The sequence below is a fragment of the Carcharodon carcharias genome, chromosome 17, assembly GCF_017639515.1.
Source record: "Carcharodon carcharias isolate sCarCar2 chromosome 17, sCarCar2.pri, whole genome shotgun sequence".
Lineage (NCBI taxonomy): Eukaryota > Metazoa > Chordata > Chondrichthyes > Lamniformes > Lamnidae > Carcharodon > Carcharodon carcharias.
Window position 1 is genome coordinate 65,656,403 of NC_054483.1, and position 14,437 is coordinate 65,670,839.

The 14,437-nt window shown below is 38.4% G+C and overlaps 2 protein-coding genes across 4 annotated transcripts in view; one reads left to right on the forward strand and one right to left on the reverse strand.

Annotated features, from left to right (window-relative positions):
- Positions 1–2,463, forward strand: part of LOC121289561 (rab11 family-interacting protein 2) — a 77,267-nt gene extending 74,804 nt beyond the window's left edge. For 2 of the 3 annotated variants that reach the window (XM_041209080.1, XM_041209082.1), the window contains one exon: positions 72–2,463. In XM_041209080.1, the coding sequence (XP_041065014.1) occupies positions 72–296 (225 nt within the window). In that variant the 3' untranslated portion in view covers positions 297–2,463. The remainder of the gene's footprint in view (positions 1–71) is intronic. The other variant, XR_005945604.1, reaches the window with a different exon arrangement.
- The window catches only part of LOC121289648, a 498,843-nt gene that overhangs the window by 405,478 nt on the left and 78,928 nt on the right, over positions 1–14,437 (reverse strand). The gene's annotated exons all lie outside the window — the stretch shown is intronic.

A 14,437-nucleotide genomic window follows, 5' to 3' on the forward strand; every position in this document is an offset into this window, starting at 1 on the left:
GTGGGTTTAAAAATAGTCTAATACAAGGAGGTTACAAATGTATACAATCTAACTTCAGTTTCTGATTCCAGGATCCTGGTCTACTTGCCACTGGATATCGTAACTTATCATATGATGAACTGATCTATGAACTTGTGAAGCACAAAGAACTTGTTAAGAGAAAGGATGGTCAAATCCGGGAGCTTGAGGACTACATTGATAACCTTCTAGTGCGAGTAATGGAAGAAACTCCCAGCATTCTTAGAGTACCATACGAACCATCTAGAAAAGCTGGAAAGCTATCAAAAAACAATTGACCTAATTAACATTTTGTAATTGACAAAATATAGTTAGTACCTGTTGCAAAATGGATGGCAACTCTGAAGACCTTTATAGTCCACAAATTAGTAAAGTAGTTTACAGAACTGAAATAGTGTAAAACTTTCCACAGTGAGTATTGAGTAATTGTTGCCAAGCAAAGTAGAATCAATATATCTTAAGTCTCTCTCTTAGCAATATGGCTAACATTCAAGTATGAACTTAAATTAAAATGTCAATTTGTTTTAAACAAATTGTGCAGATTAGCACATATATAGTGACTTCACTGGTAGATTGACTATGGGGGGAGCCCTCTCTCTCTGAATGACTCTCGCCTGTTGACCTTGCATATTTATTTTTGTATTATCTTTACAGATAGGATGTAGCAACAATAGAATGAAATAGCAATCTAAAATGAATATAGCTTTGCTGTAATTATAGTTATCGTTTAAATAGTTACAGTACTGTTTGCATACCTTTGGGAAGGATCCAACATTTATTTGGGGAGTTTCCACAGTATAGTGTTGTGTTTTGTATTTATATTGTGGAAGTCATTAATACACTTGAATATATTGAAGCAAAATGTCAGTATACTCTGCGATGCCAAAACTGATCACTTTATACTTGCTTATTACTTGATTATCTGTTATGTTTATGTACTTTGGGGAAGGGTCTGACATATTTATTGGGGAGGAATTCACACAGTAAATTTAGTGGTGCGTTTTCTATTATAATGCAGCAGGCATTCATATGCTTTAGTTGAATACGTTTGAACAAGATGTAGGTATGCTCTGTGTTGCCAAAACTGATCACTTTATTCTTGCCTGTTACTTGATTACCTGATGTATTTGAATCTTCCAGTACTTCCAGAACACTGGGCTCTCTTTCTGGAGCTCATTTTACACCTGTACTTACACAAAATATAATTTACCTAATATTGCAATACATTAGAAAATGCAATGTTTTCCATTCTCATTTTCTCTGCATTTCATCCTGTTTAGGGGGCAAATGTATAGCAGAAATACACTGGGCATCTTTTTTTCAGAACAAACTGATGATATTTATTTATGTTTGTTGAAACATTAGTTATGTCACCTGAGGCTGTGGTTTTACTGGCGCTTTTGCATTTAGGAGAAGTTGGTGACTGTTGATTCAAAATGGCACCATAACTTAAAACACCAGAGAGCCAGAGGGTGTAACCCCTCCCAACCACACCCATCTTGTACTGGATTTGGTTGAGAGTGCAGTATAACTCCAACCTGAGATGTTTCATCTTTTTGAAATGGTACTTGAGATTTTATAGAACCAGCCTCCAGTGGTGAATTGTTCATATAGTCTTAAAATAAAAATGTCAAGTTTTCTGTCATTTAAAAAGCAGCTGGTCCGAAGAATGATAGTTCTCACAAATTTGATGCTAAGTTAAATACATTTTTGTAAAGACATTCTTTGCTAGTTGTTCAGAATAAAAGTTGTGCATTTTATGCCAAACAATACTAAGGTTTCTTGTGCATTTTAAATTGAACTATAACTGCCACATTACTGAATAGCCTTTAACAGCTGATTGTAGTCTTTAATGCATCATAATCCAGAAGTATTAATTTACCTTTATATTCAGTTGACTGTCACATTTATGATAGTTATTCAAAACAGATTATTTAATGCTAGACATTTAATGGACATAGTCTATGGTTGCAAATTACTGTCATTTAGACCTGTGAGCATCTTAAGGTACATGAAGTGTAGCCGTACAGCAGGTAGCCATTTCTTGTTTTTGTCCAGAATCACTCATCGAAAGCGTGTTGATATCAAAGTTTTTAAGCTGAAGGTAAAAGCTACTTTAGTCATTCAGGGTTAATTACCTGGCTGCAATAAAACAATACAGACCTCCAACCCTGAGGAGTACTCTTAACTGGGTAAAGTTGCTTGTTTTGAAAATTTGACACATACCATTAAAATTATTTAAATGTTTTAAGTGCCCACAGAATCTATTTAAATGCTCTATACCAGTATTGCCTTTGCACTTTTGAAAATGAAATTTGCAACAAAAGGTTTAAATTACTTAAATTTTGTGCACTTGGTCTTCTTTTAATGTTTCATAAAAACATAATGCCAGCTTTTGTAAATTAACTTTTGTTATTCTTTACACTATTAAAGATACTTGCTGGATAACTTTGTTTTTATTATTTAGCGATAGAAGCCATATCAAATCCTTAGTACATGTAGATTTTTTTATTGACTGCAGAAATAAAATACAGTGAACTTTTTGAAGTATTAATGAATGGTACAGACAAGAGCTGTGAAAACTACAAAGTCATCCATGCTGATTTAAGATGCCCTTTTAAAAAGAATAATGTTTCAGTTCAGGTCCAAGGGACCTGCCCTTTAGAGAATTGATGTAATAAATATGCCATTTGTAGAAGGATGCCAATAATTAAGGAGACTTGACAATGTAATAAAGTTGTACATTTTACAGTGAACATCTATATGACTTGCAAGAGGACATCGCCTAAACCCAAAGATGGTGTTTATTGGCTAATGTACTTCCAGACTCTTCCTCTGTTGTGCCATTATATTTTACCTTGCACCTTTTTATTTTCCACTGCCTCTTTTTGTGATATCTAGGTTACTAGCTGCTGCTTTTACCATCCTGGTTAAACTTAGAGTCATCCATACTGAATTTAAATCTTCTATGACAGAAAGTATTCTTGCCTCCAGTTTCTTTTATCGGTGCCAGTGCTCGATTATTTTGTTATTGGTTTAGACAGAAGTAAAATGATGGATGTCATTTGCAAAGGACATGTATTGTGATTCTGTGAACCAGAGTTTTTTGTACAGTTTTTAAAGATGTAATGTGTATTGCGTGTATTCTGCATTATGCCTAAATAATAGCTCTGTCACTTCAGTATCGTATTTGCACCCTAAAACAGTTTTATTTGTCTTCACTGGTTAGCTGCTATTGGAAACCTGAATGTACTTTCTTTAATTAAGCATAAAATTCATTTATTTCCAAATAGTCTTCTATAATAGAAACCGGGCTGCAGAGTAGGAACAGTGAAATGTACAATTTATCGATTTCTGAGCCAATGACTCAATAACTGAGGTCACCGGCTGGACTAAGAACTTAACATTGTGTGCAATAAATTATTCATTCATATTTTCCAAATTGGATAAACTGTTGAAAGTTAAATGTTCTGGTTTACACTGAGGGAACACAAAGGATGCTTCAATTCTGTTTAGGGTCAGTGCTAAAGGTACAATAATACCAACACTGGACACCAATGGTTTTCCTTCTTTCCTCCTGTTGGATTTTTAAAAAATGCTAGTTAAAAGCTGAACTTTCACTGCAATGCTATGGCTGCTTCCTTCACTAGAGATCTGATGCAATTGCCCTAGTCCCTGTGGTTTGTATCAGTCCTACTTCTGTAAACCTCAGAAGAGATAATTAAAGGTGAAACACTTATTTCTGATTTTAATGAACTTTTGCCCTGCAATGAGCATATATTACAACAATCCCTTCATTTTATTCCTTGCCATTTTAATTACTGCTCCCTCCCAATAGCAGTCTCTTTGATAAAGGATGTAAACTGTTGAGGATGAAGCGTTTGAGATTTGTCACTTGTCAGAAACTAAAGGAGTAAAACCAGCCAAGTCTACTTATGTGTCGTCCAAATTATCTGCAAAATCGAAAAGGTTACATCCAATTTTCATATTTGACTTGTTTATCCCTGCATTATCCACTTTCCCTTATGATCTATTGTGTTGCATGGAATGTATCTGTTGAGTATGTTCATTTCTACTTGTGGTATAGATACACATACGCTGCTTATAACATAACTCACTGAAAAACTGTGCATTTTTCTTGCATCTGAGGTTTTTAAATGCTTTGACCAAGAAGAACTTATAAATAGTTGAAGGTAACTTAATGCTCCCTTCTACTTTACTACATTTTTCAAAATAAATCTAATGAATGCAACATCAGCCATGAAGAGTACAACATATAAAATGATACTTCAAATACATGGGCATCTATGCGGTTTTATTTTAATAAGGTAGGATGCTGCACAGTCCTGCTACAAGCATATTGAACAAAGACCATAACTGATTTCTGCAGTAATTGAACATATTGAACACTGAATATATGTAAACTTCATTGATAAATGTGAAGCAGAATGTTATGCAAGATTGTCTTCAATGATTTTTTTAAATGCACCTCGGCAAGGCATTCAGAGTTGTTTTTTAATGAGTATGTATAAGATTTCATGTTGTATATTATATGAATTCATGGCATTTTAGAAGTGAAAATGTTACTGATCATTCAATGTAACTCTCCATGTATCTATGGAAAATTTAAACAGCTCAATTATAAGTTAAAAATGGAGTATGCAGTTAGCATCTGTTTATATTCTATATTAAATTGATATTCTATATTTGGTCTGATATTGTAAACAAGCTAAGAAAAATGGCTGCATGTAGCTTTGCTTGGTATGTATATTGTTATGAAAGAATTTTGATATAAATGGCTCTCAGTAAATTGATTGCATGTTTAGAAATTACATTGGGTTGAAAGGAAAGTACCAATGGTATTAATCTGCTAATGATTTAATGAGTAAGTTCAGTATAATTACGTTTCCACTGTAATTAAGTTGTGACAAAGCACATCTTTCATTACACGTATTAAACTTCTAAATGCATTCTGCATTTGTAGCCACGCTTGAAATATTGCTAAAAACCATATGCTGCATGTTTCAGATATTTAATAAAGCGTATTAACTATATTATGGAATGTTGTCCCTATTTTACCAGGAAACTGAGTAAATCTTGACTGTATAGATGTCAATTATTTTATCAGTTCATGCTGTGACCTCATTAAGGAATATTTAATATTGTTGAAATAATGCTACAGAGGATAACGTTTTTCAACTTTGCATCATGCAAGTATTAACATTTTAGTTTGACTTCCTTTTGCGCTGCTACGTAACCCAAACTTAGAACCTACTGATTGTATCTGAAATGAAATGCAAGGTCATCAATCTGAAAGGATAATTCTGTTTCTCTGTCCACAGATGCTGCCTGACCACCCGAGCATTTCCAGCATTTTCTGTTTTTATTTCCGATTTTTCACATCCAGGGTATTTTGCTTTTGTTCCAAGCTGATGTTGTCTTTGTCTTGTGCTGAATGTTAGAACAGTTGTTACTCTATGGATTAGCTAAAGGTGCCAGAAATAAAAATAAATGTTGTCCTCCATTAAAAGCTAATGAAAATTAACATTTTTCTAGCCAGTTTCAGGCTTGTCTTCTATCCAAGCCTAAATTATAATCAGATTAACAAAATTATTTTGGAAAACAGTGTCATCTGGATCAGTTGAAGATCAAGCCTGATATCAAATACTAGGTACTTGGTGTTGAAATGCAAGTGATAGTGATAATCAAAACCATGCAGATACCAGACCCTATGGAAGTCCCATGTTATAGTCATAAAAGTCACTGTCAGCAGTATTAGCTGTTGCACGGTAATAAATACAACAAAAAATTCATGGTGTATTATTTTTGAATTGAATAGATTTTCAAAACGTGCAAGTATTCCTGTACACTTTAATTGGAATTATCAAAGTCTTTCTCATGTGGCAACTTGCTGACTTAAGTGATCTAACTAATTGGCAAATGTTTCATTTGTCCCCTCCCAGTTTCACTGAATTAAGTTAGGCATAACTTCACATTTCTGGTATCATTACATATCAGGAAAGGACAAACAAGTTTCTGTTTACTCTTGGGGTGTGAAGGCTGAGAGATGACCTAATAACTAGCTTTAAAGTCATAAAAGGTTTTTAGTGTTTCCATTTGTGGGAAACAGCAGAACTAGAGGCCACCAATATAAGATAGGCACTCAGAAATCACATCTGAAGTAGGTTCTTTACCCAGACAATGGTGAGTGTGGAAAGCACTACCAAATACACTTAAGGGGAGGAGGGTTATGATGATAGATGAAGGATAAGAGGACACTCGTGGAGAATAAACACCAGACGACTAGTTGGGCCAAATGGTCTGTGTCTCTGCTCTATTTTTCATTTAATTCTGTATGGTGAAAATATATACAAGATGTGCAAATGTCAGCTATGATCTGTATGAAACTAGGGTTAGGAAAACAAATGACAATTGTTTCTTTCCATAAAGAGGCTATTGGTGCTAGTTCTCAGTTCTGCTTTAACAAGCATGTAATAAATATACCTTATATGGTGGTTCTGATGCATTTGGTTATATAACTTGAAGCAATGTGGTTGTCATATATCATCACTGATGTAATTAGGAAACTTTAATATGGCACTTACTTAAAATGGATTGCTGGACATATTAAAACCTTTATCGTATTACTAAGTGACTTTGGACTTCAGAGGAACTTGGAGGATGTTTAGCCCCCAGACATGCGGAATGCAGGCCCATGGGCATGTGGACATCTCCTGGCACTCATGATCCAAACTCCCAGCTATGGATGCATAGCTCCACTGCCTGTAGATACCTCAGGAGAGTTGAAAGGTAAAGGAGTAAACCCTGACAAAAAATCTGCAGTTGAATCCTAAGGGAGTGATGTCGGATACGTCATTTTTCCAGGAACTCCTGCAACCAAGCCAGTGCCAAACATTGTGCTTTGCATTCCTTTACAATCGACTAGAGCGCTCATGAGTTGGTGGGGGGTGGGGGGACACCCGGACATTTGGGCAGCCCAGAGCATTCATAAATTTTATCTAGCCTTGCATCCTGGAGAGGACACTCCAGTTTTGCTTCAGAGTGTTAAAGCAACACAGTAAACAGCAGATCTGAGTGATAAGCCCAACTTGATTGGGGTAGAGCTATGGGCTGCCTCTGGTGGGAGGGACCATCATGTCCCACTGGTCAGCCACCACCCACCTCAAGTTGGGCAGCCCCCGACTAGTAGTGTGCTGACCCGCCACTGTCCATCAACTTCAATGGATTCTTGGACCTTATGAGTCTCTGCTGAATATGTGGATGGAATCCATCACACCAGGCAAACAAAGGAAACAAAAATAAAGATGAGAATTCTTCTGCTGGCGAGCTGGAACGTCAGGCCCATGTGCATGAGACTTACAGATGAGTTGCAGCTGGTTGATGAGTGCAAAACAGCTGTGATTGACATTGAACTTGATTGATTGGACAGCAACATAGCATCCCTACAAGAGACATTGTTTGCTGAGAACAGATCACTGAAAGAAGAACATTATATGTTCACCTGACAGGGGAAGAGGTAAAAGGAAATGCATGAGCTTTGCTGTTAGGAACTCGCTACCCTTGATAGAACCTTCAACAAATAGTTCAGAATATGTTCTCTCCATCTGCCTTTCAGCTTGAACAGGACCAGTTAACCTCAAGAGTATCTATGTTCCAGTTTCACTCCAAAGGCAAAAGACCAGTTCTATGAGGATCTTGGTACTGCTATCAGCAGAATTCCTAAGTTAGTACATTATTACCTATTAGGGGATTTCAATGCAAATGTAGGCACAGACCATGAGGCATAGCCCTCCTGCCCTAATGTCATGGCCTGAAAACCAACAGAGACCATTTAAGCTTTGCTGCTACCATGAGCTTTGTGTAACCAACACACACCTTTCAGAACACAAGGTGTACTGGAAACATTCAAGGTCAGGACATTGGCACCAGCTGGATCTGAACATCAGATGTGACTCGCAACAGCATTCTGAACACACACCAACTACAGCTGTGATACCATTCACTCCCTAGGGTGAAGCTGTAACCCTTGAAGTTTTTTCATTCAAAGCAGAAATGCCATTCTCATCAACATCAGTGATACTGCCAACCCAGACAAAAACCAACAACCCCATGATTCGATTGAATAGGCACTTTCTGGCATTCCCATACAGAGTGCAGAAGCGAAATGGAATATATTTCAGGAGACCATCTACGATACCATGCATCAACAAATGAGAAACAAGAGCGGAAAATGCTGACTGGTCTGAGGCTAACATCACTGCGATGGAACAGATCATTGAAGCCAAGTGGTTCGCTCATTAATTATGAGAGATCTGAGCACCCGTTCTCATTAATTACAAGACAGATCGGAGCAAGCAATGCTTTAAGAGCCATTCAAGGTAAAGTCCAACAGCCTGCTAGGTGCTGCACCAACTGGTTACAACTCTCTGCCAGAATATCCAGATGTCAATTGACACAGACTGTCGGGCATGTATGAAGGGATCAAAACGGCAACCAGTCCATCAGAAAAAAAGTCTCCATTGCAAACAAAGGCAGGGGAGAGGTCATCACTGAGTGCAGTAAATAATTGGAGAGATGGGTCAAAACTACCTTGGGTTGTGCTCTAGGGAGAACATTCTTACCAAGGAAGCTCGAAAGCCTGCCTGTCATGGCAGAGCTGGCTATCAAACCTACAGTGGAGGAATTTAGTAAAACTTGACTTGCTTGCTATGGGCAAAGCTCCATGTGCTGATGCTATACCATCTGAACTCAAGCAGCACGGGAAACCAATACTCCTGCAGCAACTGCATGAGTATCTCTGCCTTTGCTGAGGAAAGGGGGCCATGCCCAGGATATGCATGATGCAGAGATTGTGACCCTGTACAAGCACAAGGGTGACCACAGCAATTGTAACAACTATTGAGGCATCTCTTTGCTGAGCATTGTGGGAAAGGTATATGCCTGTGCTGCCCTTTTAATACTGTATCTATCCCGAATCCCAATGTGGTTTCAGATCTGGAAGATCTACAATTGACATGATCCTCTCGGTGCAGAAGCTACAAAAGAAATGCTCTGAACAAAGGAGACCACTATATATTGCCTTCATCGACCGTACCAAGGCATTCAACCATGTGAACAGAGGTGGTCTATTCAAGCTGGAGAAAATTTGCCCGCCCGCCCACCATAGCTGCTCAATGTGATCTCTTTCCATGACAATATTATGGGGGAAGGTCAGCTATGATGGTGCAACATTGGAGCACTTTGAGATCCATGGCGGGATCAAAAAGGGTTGTATTCTGGCACTGACACTCTGGCATATTCTTCTGTTTGCTGCTGTCATATGCCTTCAGGTCATTGACAATGTCTATTTGCATACCAGAACTAACCGAAAGCTGTTCAGCCATGTTCACTGAGCTCCAAGACACGGGCCCAGATCTTCCACACAGTGATGGTTGGATTGCCACTGCGCTTAAAATCCCCCTGGCTCAACATTGCTGTGCAATTTTTCTGTGATGATCTGATCCCAGCTTTCACAGAAAGACATAGCATCCCTTGGGGTTCTCTTTCAGAGTGAGTAGTCAGCAGAAGACATGACACAGCCCATTTTTATAGCACAAGCTGTTTAAGTTTAAATGTCCAGTCTTTGATTGTGAGTGAATGAGTAGCCTTGGTGAGTGAGTTGGTGGGTAAGTGGGTGGGGTTGGGGGTTAGTCAGGTTAGATGGATTTAGTCAGGTTGGTTGTGTAAGTACCCAGGTGATAGACTAGTTTTTAATCTTTCTAACATTTCCTTGGTAACTATCCAGATGAGTACAGTGGAACTGCCCGAAGACTCCGACTCTTAACTTCAAGCCATTTGTGCAGGGTCTCGGGGAGCACGGGACTTGCCTGTCGGAAGTTTAAACTTCCCGGGCAATTCCTACATAGGTCTGTGCATCAGGACTTCAACAAGGTCCCAACCCACATCTTTGGTTGTGCACCCAGGGTTAGCCAATCAAAAGACTGGAAGATTTGGCCCATAAGTGTGCTAAGTTCTCATTAGAGAGTTGTTCCATGCTGCTGATGCCTCACTAACTTCCATACTGAGGAACCTCTACAGCATCAAATGAGCAGACTCTTACGCCTGTAAAAAGTTTGGTTTGACCATCAGGTAAACAAATGTCACAGTCCAGGATGTTGCTCACTGCCACCTATCCGCATTGACAATATGACGCTGGAGGCTGTTGATAGCTCCATAATCACCAGTAATCTGTCACTTGATGCTGAAATCAACAAATGCATTGCAAAAACTTCAGCTGTTATGTTCAATCTGAGTAAGAGCATGTGGAACAACAGCAACCTGACTCAGAATACCAAACTGCAAGTCTACCAAGCCTGTATCCTCAGCACACTCGTCTCCTGCCTACCATATGTTGTCCAGGTCTCACTACTGTAGAAAAGGTTGAACAGTTCCACCTTCGCTGTCTCAGATATCTCCCTGGCATCTCTTGGCAGGAGAAGGTGACCAACACTGAGGTCCTATTGCATTCTAATTCCATCATTGTTAAGCCAACGATGTTTTGTGCTGGCTCAGCCACATACATCAGACAGATGACGGTAATGCACCCAAATGCCAGAATTTTCGGGGCGGGGCCCACTCACCAATGCGTAAAATGACGCATGGTTAGGCCGGGCATGCGTCCCAATGCCACTGTGCGCCATTCAGATCTTGAGTTCAGGCACACACTAGAGTCGGCTGCACGCCCACCGAACTGTCAGAGGCGTATTAAGGCTGTTTAAACACCAATTAAGCTAATTAACTGAGCTGCCCGTCCAACCTAAAGGTTGGTGGGCAGGTGAAAAGTCCAGGCAGCCTTAGCATTTAACATGAAACCTCATCCACAGGCAGGATGAGGTTTCATGAAGGTTTTTAAAAGTTTTTAATAAAAATTTTTAATCAAATTTAATGACATGTCCCAGCTTATGTGAAACTGTCACATGAGGAGACGTCTTAAAACCTTTTTTTTCTTTACTAAAATTTTCAAATATCAAACTAATCTCAGAGGCACAAGCTGCTTCAGGGAGATTTTGGCACTCTTTTTTGCACGTGTGCGCAAAAGAGTGCAGGCCCTGACTTGGCCTACTTCCACTGTCCACACAGGGAGAGCACAGCGCTTCCGGATGCACATCACACTAGGAGCCCACCCATGTAAAATGGCAGCGTGCAGCCGATCGCAGGTCAGCATTGGCTATGCGCCTGCCCACACCCACTCCTGTCCAACACGCAACCCCCCCCCCCCCCCCCCCCCCCCCACCCCCCCAAACAGGGAGAAAATTCTCCCCAAGACCACCTACACAGTGATTTGGCTACTGGGTCACAACCTCATGGGCATCCATACCTCCACTACAAGGAAACCTAGAATTGAGGTATGACGATGGCGGATATTGACGGTGATAACTGGGAGACTATCGCTGACACCTATGACTTTTGGCGGCTGACAGTTTGAAGGAGCATTAGAAGGGGTTAGCAGAAACGAAAGCTCAGTTGGCCAAAAAGAGGGCCCAGAGAAAATAGAGGTCAGCCCACTGTCTTCCTCTGCAGTAAAAGTGGCAGAGACTGCCTGCCAGAGTAGAGTTCCAAGCAACATTAGGCGATCCTCAACACAGAGTTCACCACCTCGGTGCAAACCATTGTCTTACGAAATGGAAGGCTGCCACATACACTGAACGTAATACTGATTCATCTAGCTCCAGCTTCTATAAGGCTACAATATAGATGTATGCAACTGGAAAAAAATAGCACTTTCATCCAACTTGATCTAAAATATTAAATTAGTTGAGCAATCATGTATGTAACTGACTGGAAGACTGAGCAATTTTGGCAATACATTCAATGGTATTCATTCTCTTGTTTGATTAGCTGTATATATAATGACATCATTTGATGCAAGTTTGGGCTAAAATACTTTAAATATTCCCTAGAGTTAATCCAACCATGGACGTTAATTTCAATCCTTGAAGTTATTTCTTGTCAGATTTGCTCAAATGTAAAAAGTGATTTTAAATCATTTGCAGGCCATCGACTATGTTCTTAAAATTAATCTTATTTTCAGTGTAAGGACACCAATAGGCACATTTGAAAAGATTTTTGAATATCATTTTTAATTTTACCATAACTGATCATGAGTATAAAACTGGTGGTTCTTCATTTTTTTACTGACATTTTCAGTTGTTCAAATTTGTAATACTCAAGTGGTAGAGGGTAAACTAGATGCTGATTGTGGGATAACCTATTTCAGCTGTATTAATCAAATTACCACTCAAGGTATCCTTGACTGATTTATAAATCTTTTTTTAAAATTGCAGTCTAAACTGCTGACTGCACTGGTTCAAGGCAGATTTTACATTCGATGATATGCAGATAAGTTTAAGTGGAAACTTGAAAAGGTGAAACTTCTTAAAACTAGCACAATTTGACCATGACCTTGCCTAGACGAGTAAGTTGACTTGAAAGGTAATGGGGGGTGGTTGGGGGGAGATTAGAGAAATTACATCAGTTCTTCACAACTGTCTTCTTAAATGAAGACTCTGAATTAATTCCAGATCCAATCGATATGCCTTGAAAATCTATAACAGATGAGTAAAAATTATTTCATAAAGAAATAAACTATTGGACTCTTTTATGCAGATAGATGGTTAATAATACTGTTAGAATTCTTCTGTCCTTCCTTTCGGACCTCTACTTGGCCTTAACCTATTCTACTTTAATGGCAATTTCCAGCCTTTTGGGCACTAGAACTCTGTATTTCTTTAATGCTGAGATTTTCCTTGTGCCATTTCCCCATTTTTGGCTTTATATTCCACTATTAAACTTTTTTTCCTCTGGAATTTCCCACAAAGATCTCTCCAACTTGTCACCTTCTTTGAAAAAGTAACCTGCTCAAATCCCTTTTCCCCATGCTGTGTCTTTGGCCTTCCCTTTTAACTTTTATCTTTTTCTGTTCTCTGCCTTTGATTCAATTTTTGTTTGCAAAATATTTTGAATTTTGAATATATAGAGTGCCACGCAAATGGTGGTCATATGAAGGTGGTAGTAATGGTATTTAAAGGCCGCAATCTTAGGTGAAATTTCACTGGAGATGAATTTGTGAACCCCAGAACTGTTAGGAAGAAACAACAGATCACAACATATATTAACAATGGGATCAAGGCTTGGGATAGTGTTGGAATTGGGTGAAATGTTGGTCAAAGATTTCTACCACTCCAATTCACTTGAACCGACAGTATTTTACCTATTCCAAGATTCTGGGGTGGGATATAAAAGTTCTGGTTAATAATTATGGTATTTGCAAAGCTTTAAGGGTTTACCTGAAGATTAGTGACTGAACTCCTGTTGTTCAAAAATAGATGAATCAAAAACATTTTTGCTTAGTACTACTCAAGTTCTGTACTACTGAAAAAAGAGACATACTATCAAAACTTTTCGCCTTGTACTCATCAGGACAGTTCACAAGAAATTACCAACTGTAAATTGCAGTTCCCCTTTACTGTTGGTGATTTCTTAGGAGCTATTCTGATGAGTGCAAGACTAAAACCTTTGATAGCATGTCTCTCTTTTTCAGCAATACTCAAATGTTTTATTAATACTTTTCCCAGCACAAAGGAAGTAAAAAGTGATAGTATTCTAGTATTCATACTTACCTAGATTGACAGTATTTATGTTTCATTAAATCATGGTGATTATTTGAGAAAATAACTGACTAACTTAGCAAGGCAGTTTGCCAGTGTTTATCATTTATTTACTAAACACCTCCGAAAATCCAAATTAATATTTTACAATTTGAGGTCTTTCAAAAAAGTTAAGAATTCCAAATTAATGATAATTTAAGTAACTGAATTAAGAACTGGGTGTAAAAAAAAAAGTGTTTTCTTTAAAATGAAACACTAGCTGCGACAGTGATAAATGCATTTCCCCCAGGCTCGTTGTTATGGTGTGCTCTGGTTTTCACACTAGTAAAGAACAACTTTCTTATTTAAATAAACATTATGACACTCTGTATGGTCAGATGAGGAACACAAATGATTTTCAATAAGACCTGAACCAATTGAGCAGACAATGAATTTTTGTGTGGACAATACATATGGTAAAATCCATCAACAAAGACTTGAGGTTTTGGATGTAACTATTGATCATTTATTTAGTGACTCGAACTTCTGTTACAAAGTTAATGCCACACTATCTGTGTCTTGCTTGTCTACAAGTCCAAATAAATGTTGCCAATCTTATACTTTGGGATATTAGCTGCAATTTTGAGCACCCTTCCTTCCAAAGCGCAATCTATTAAATTAATTGCTAGTTCTACTGGAAATTGCTACATTTTGATTCTTATCTAAACTCACATTGGCTGCTTACTTTGCTACAACAATTTGCATTATATAGT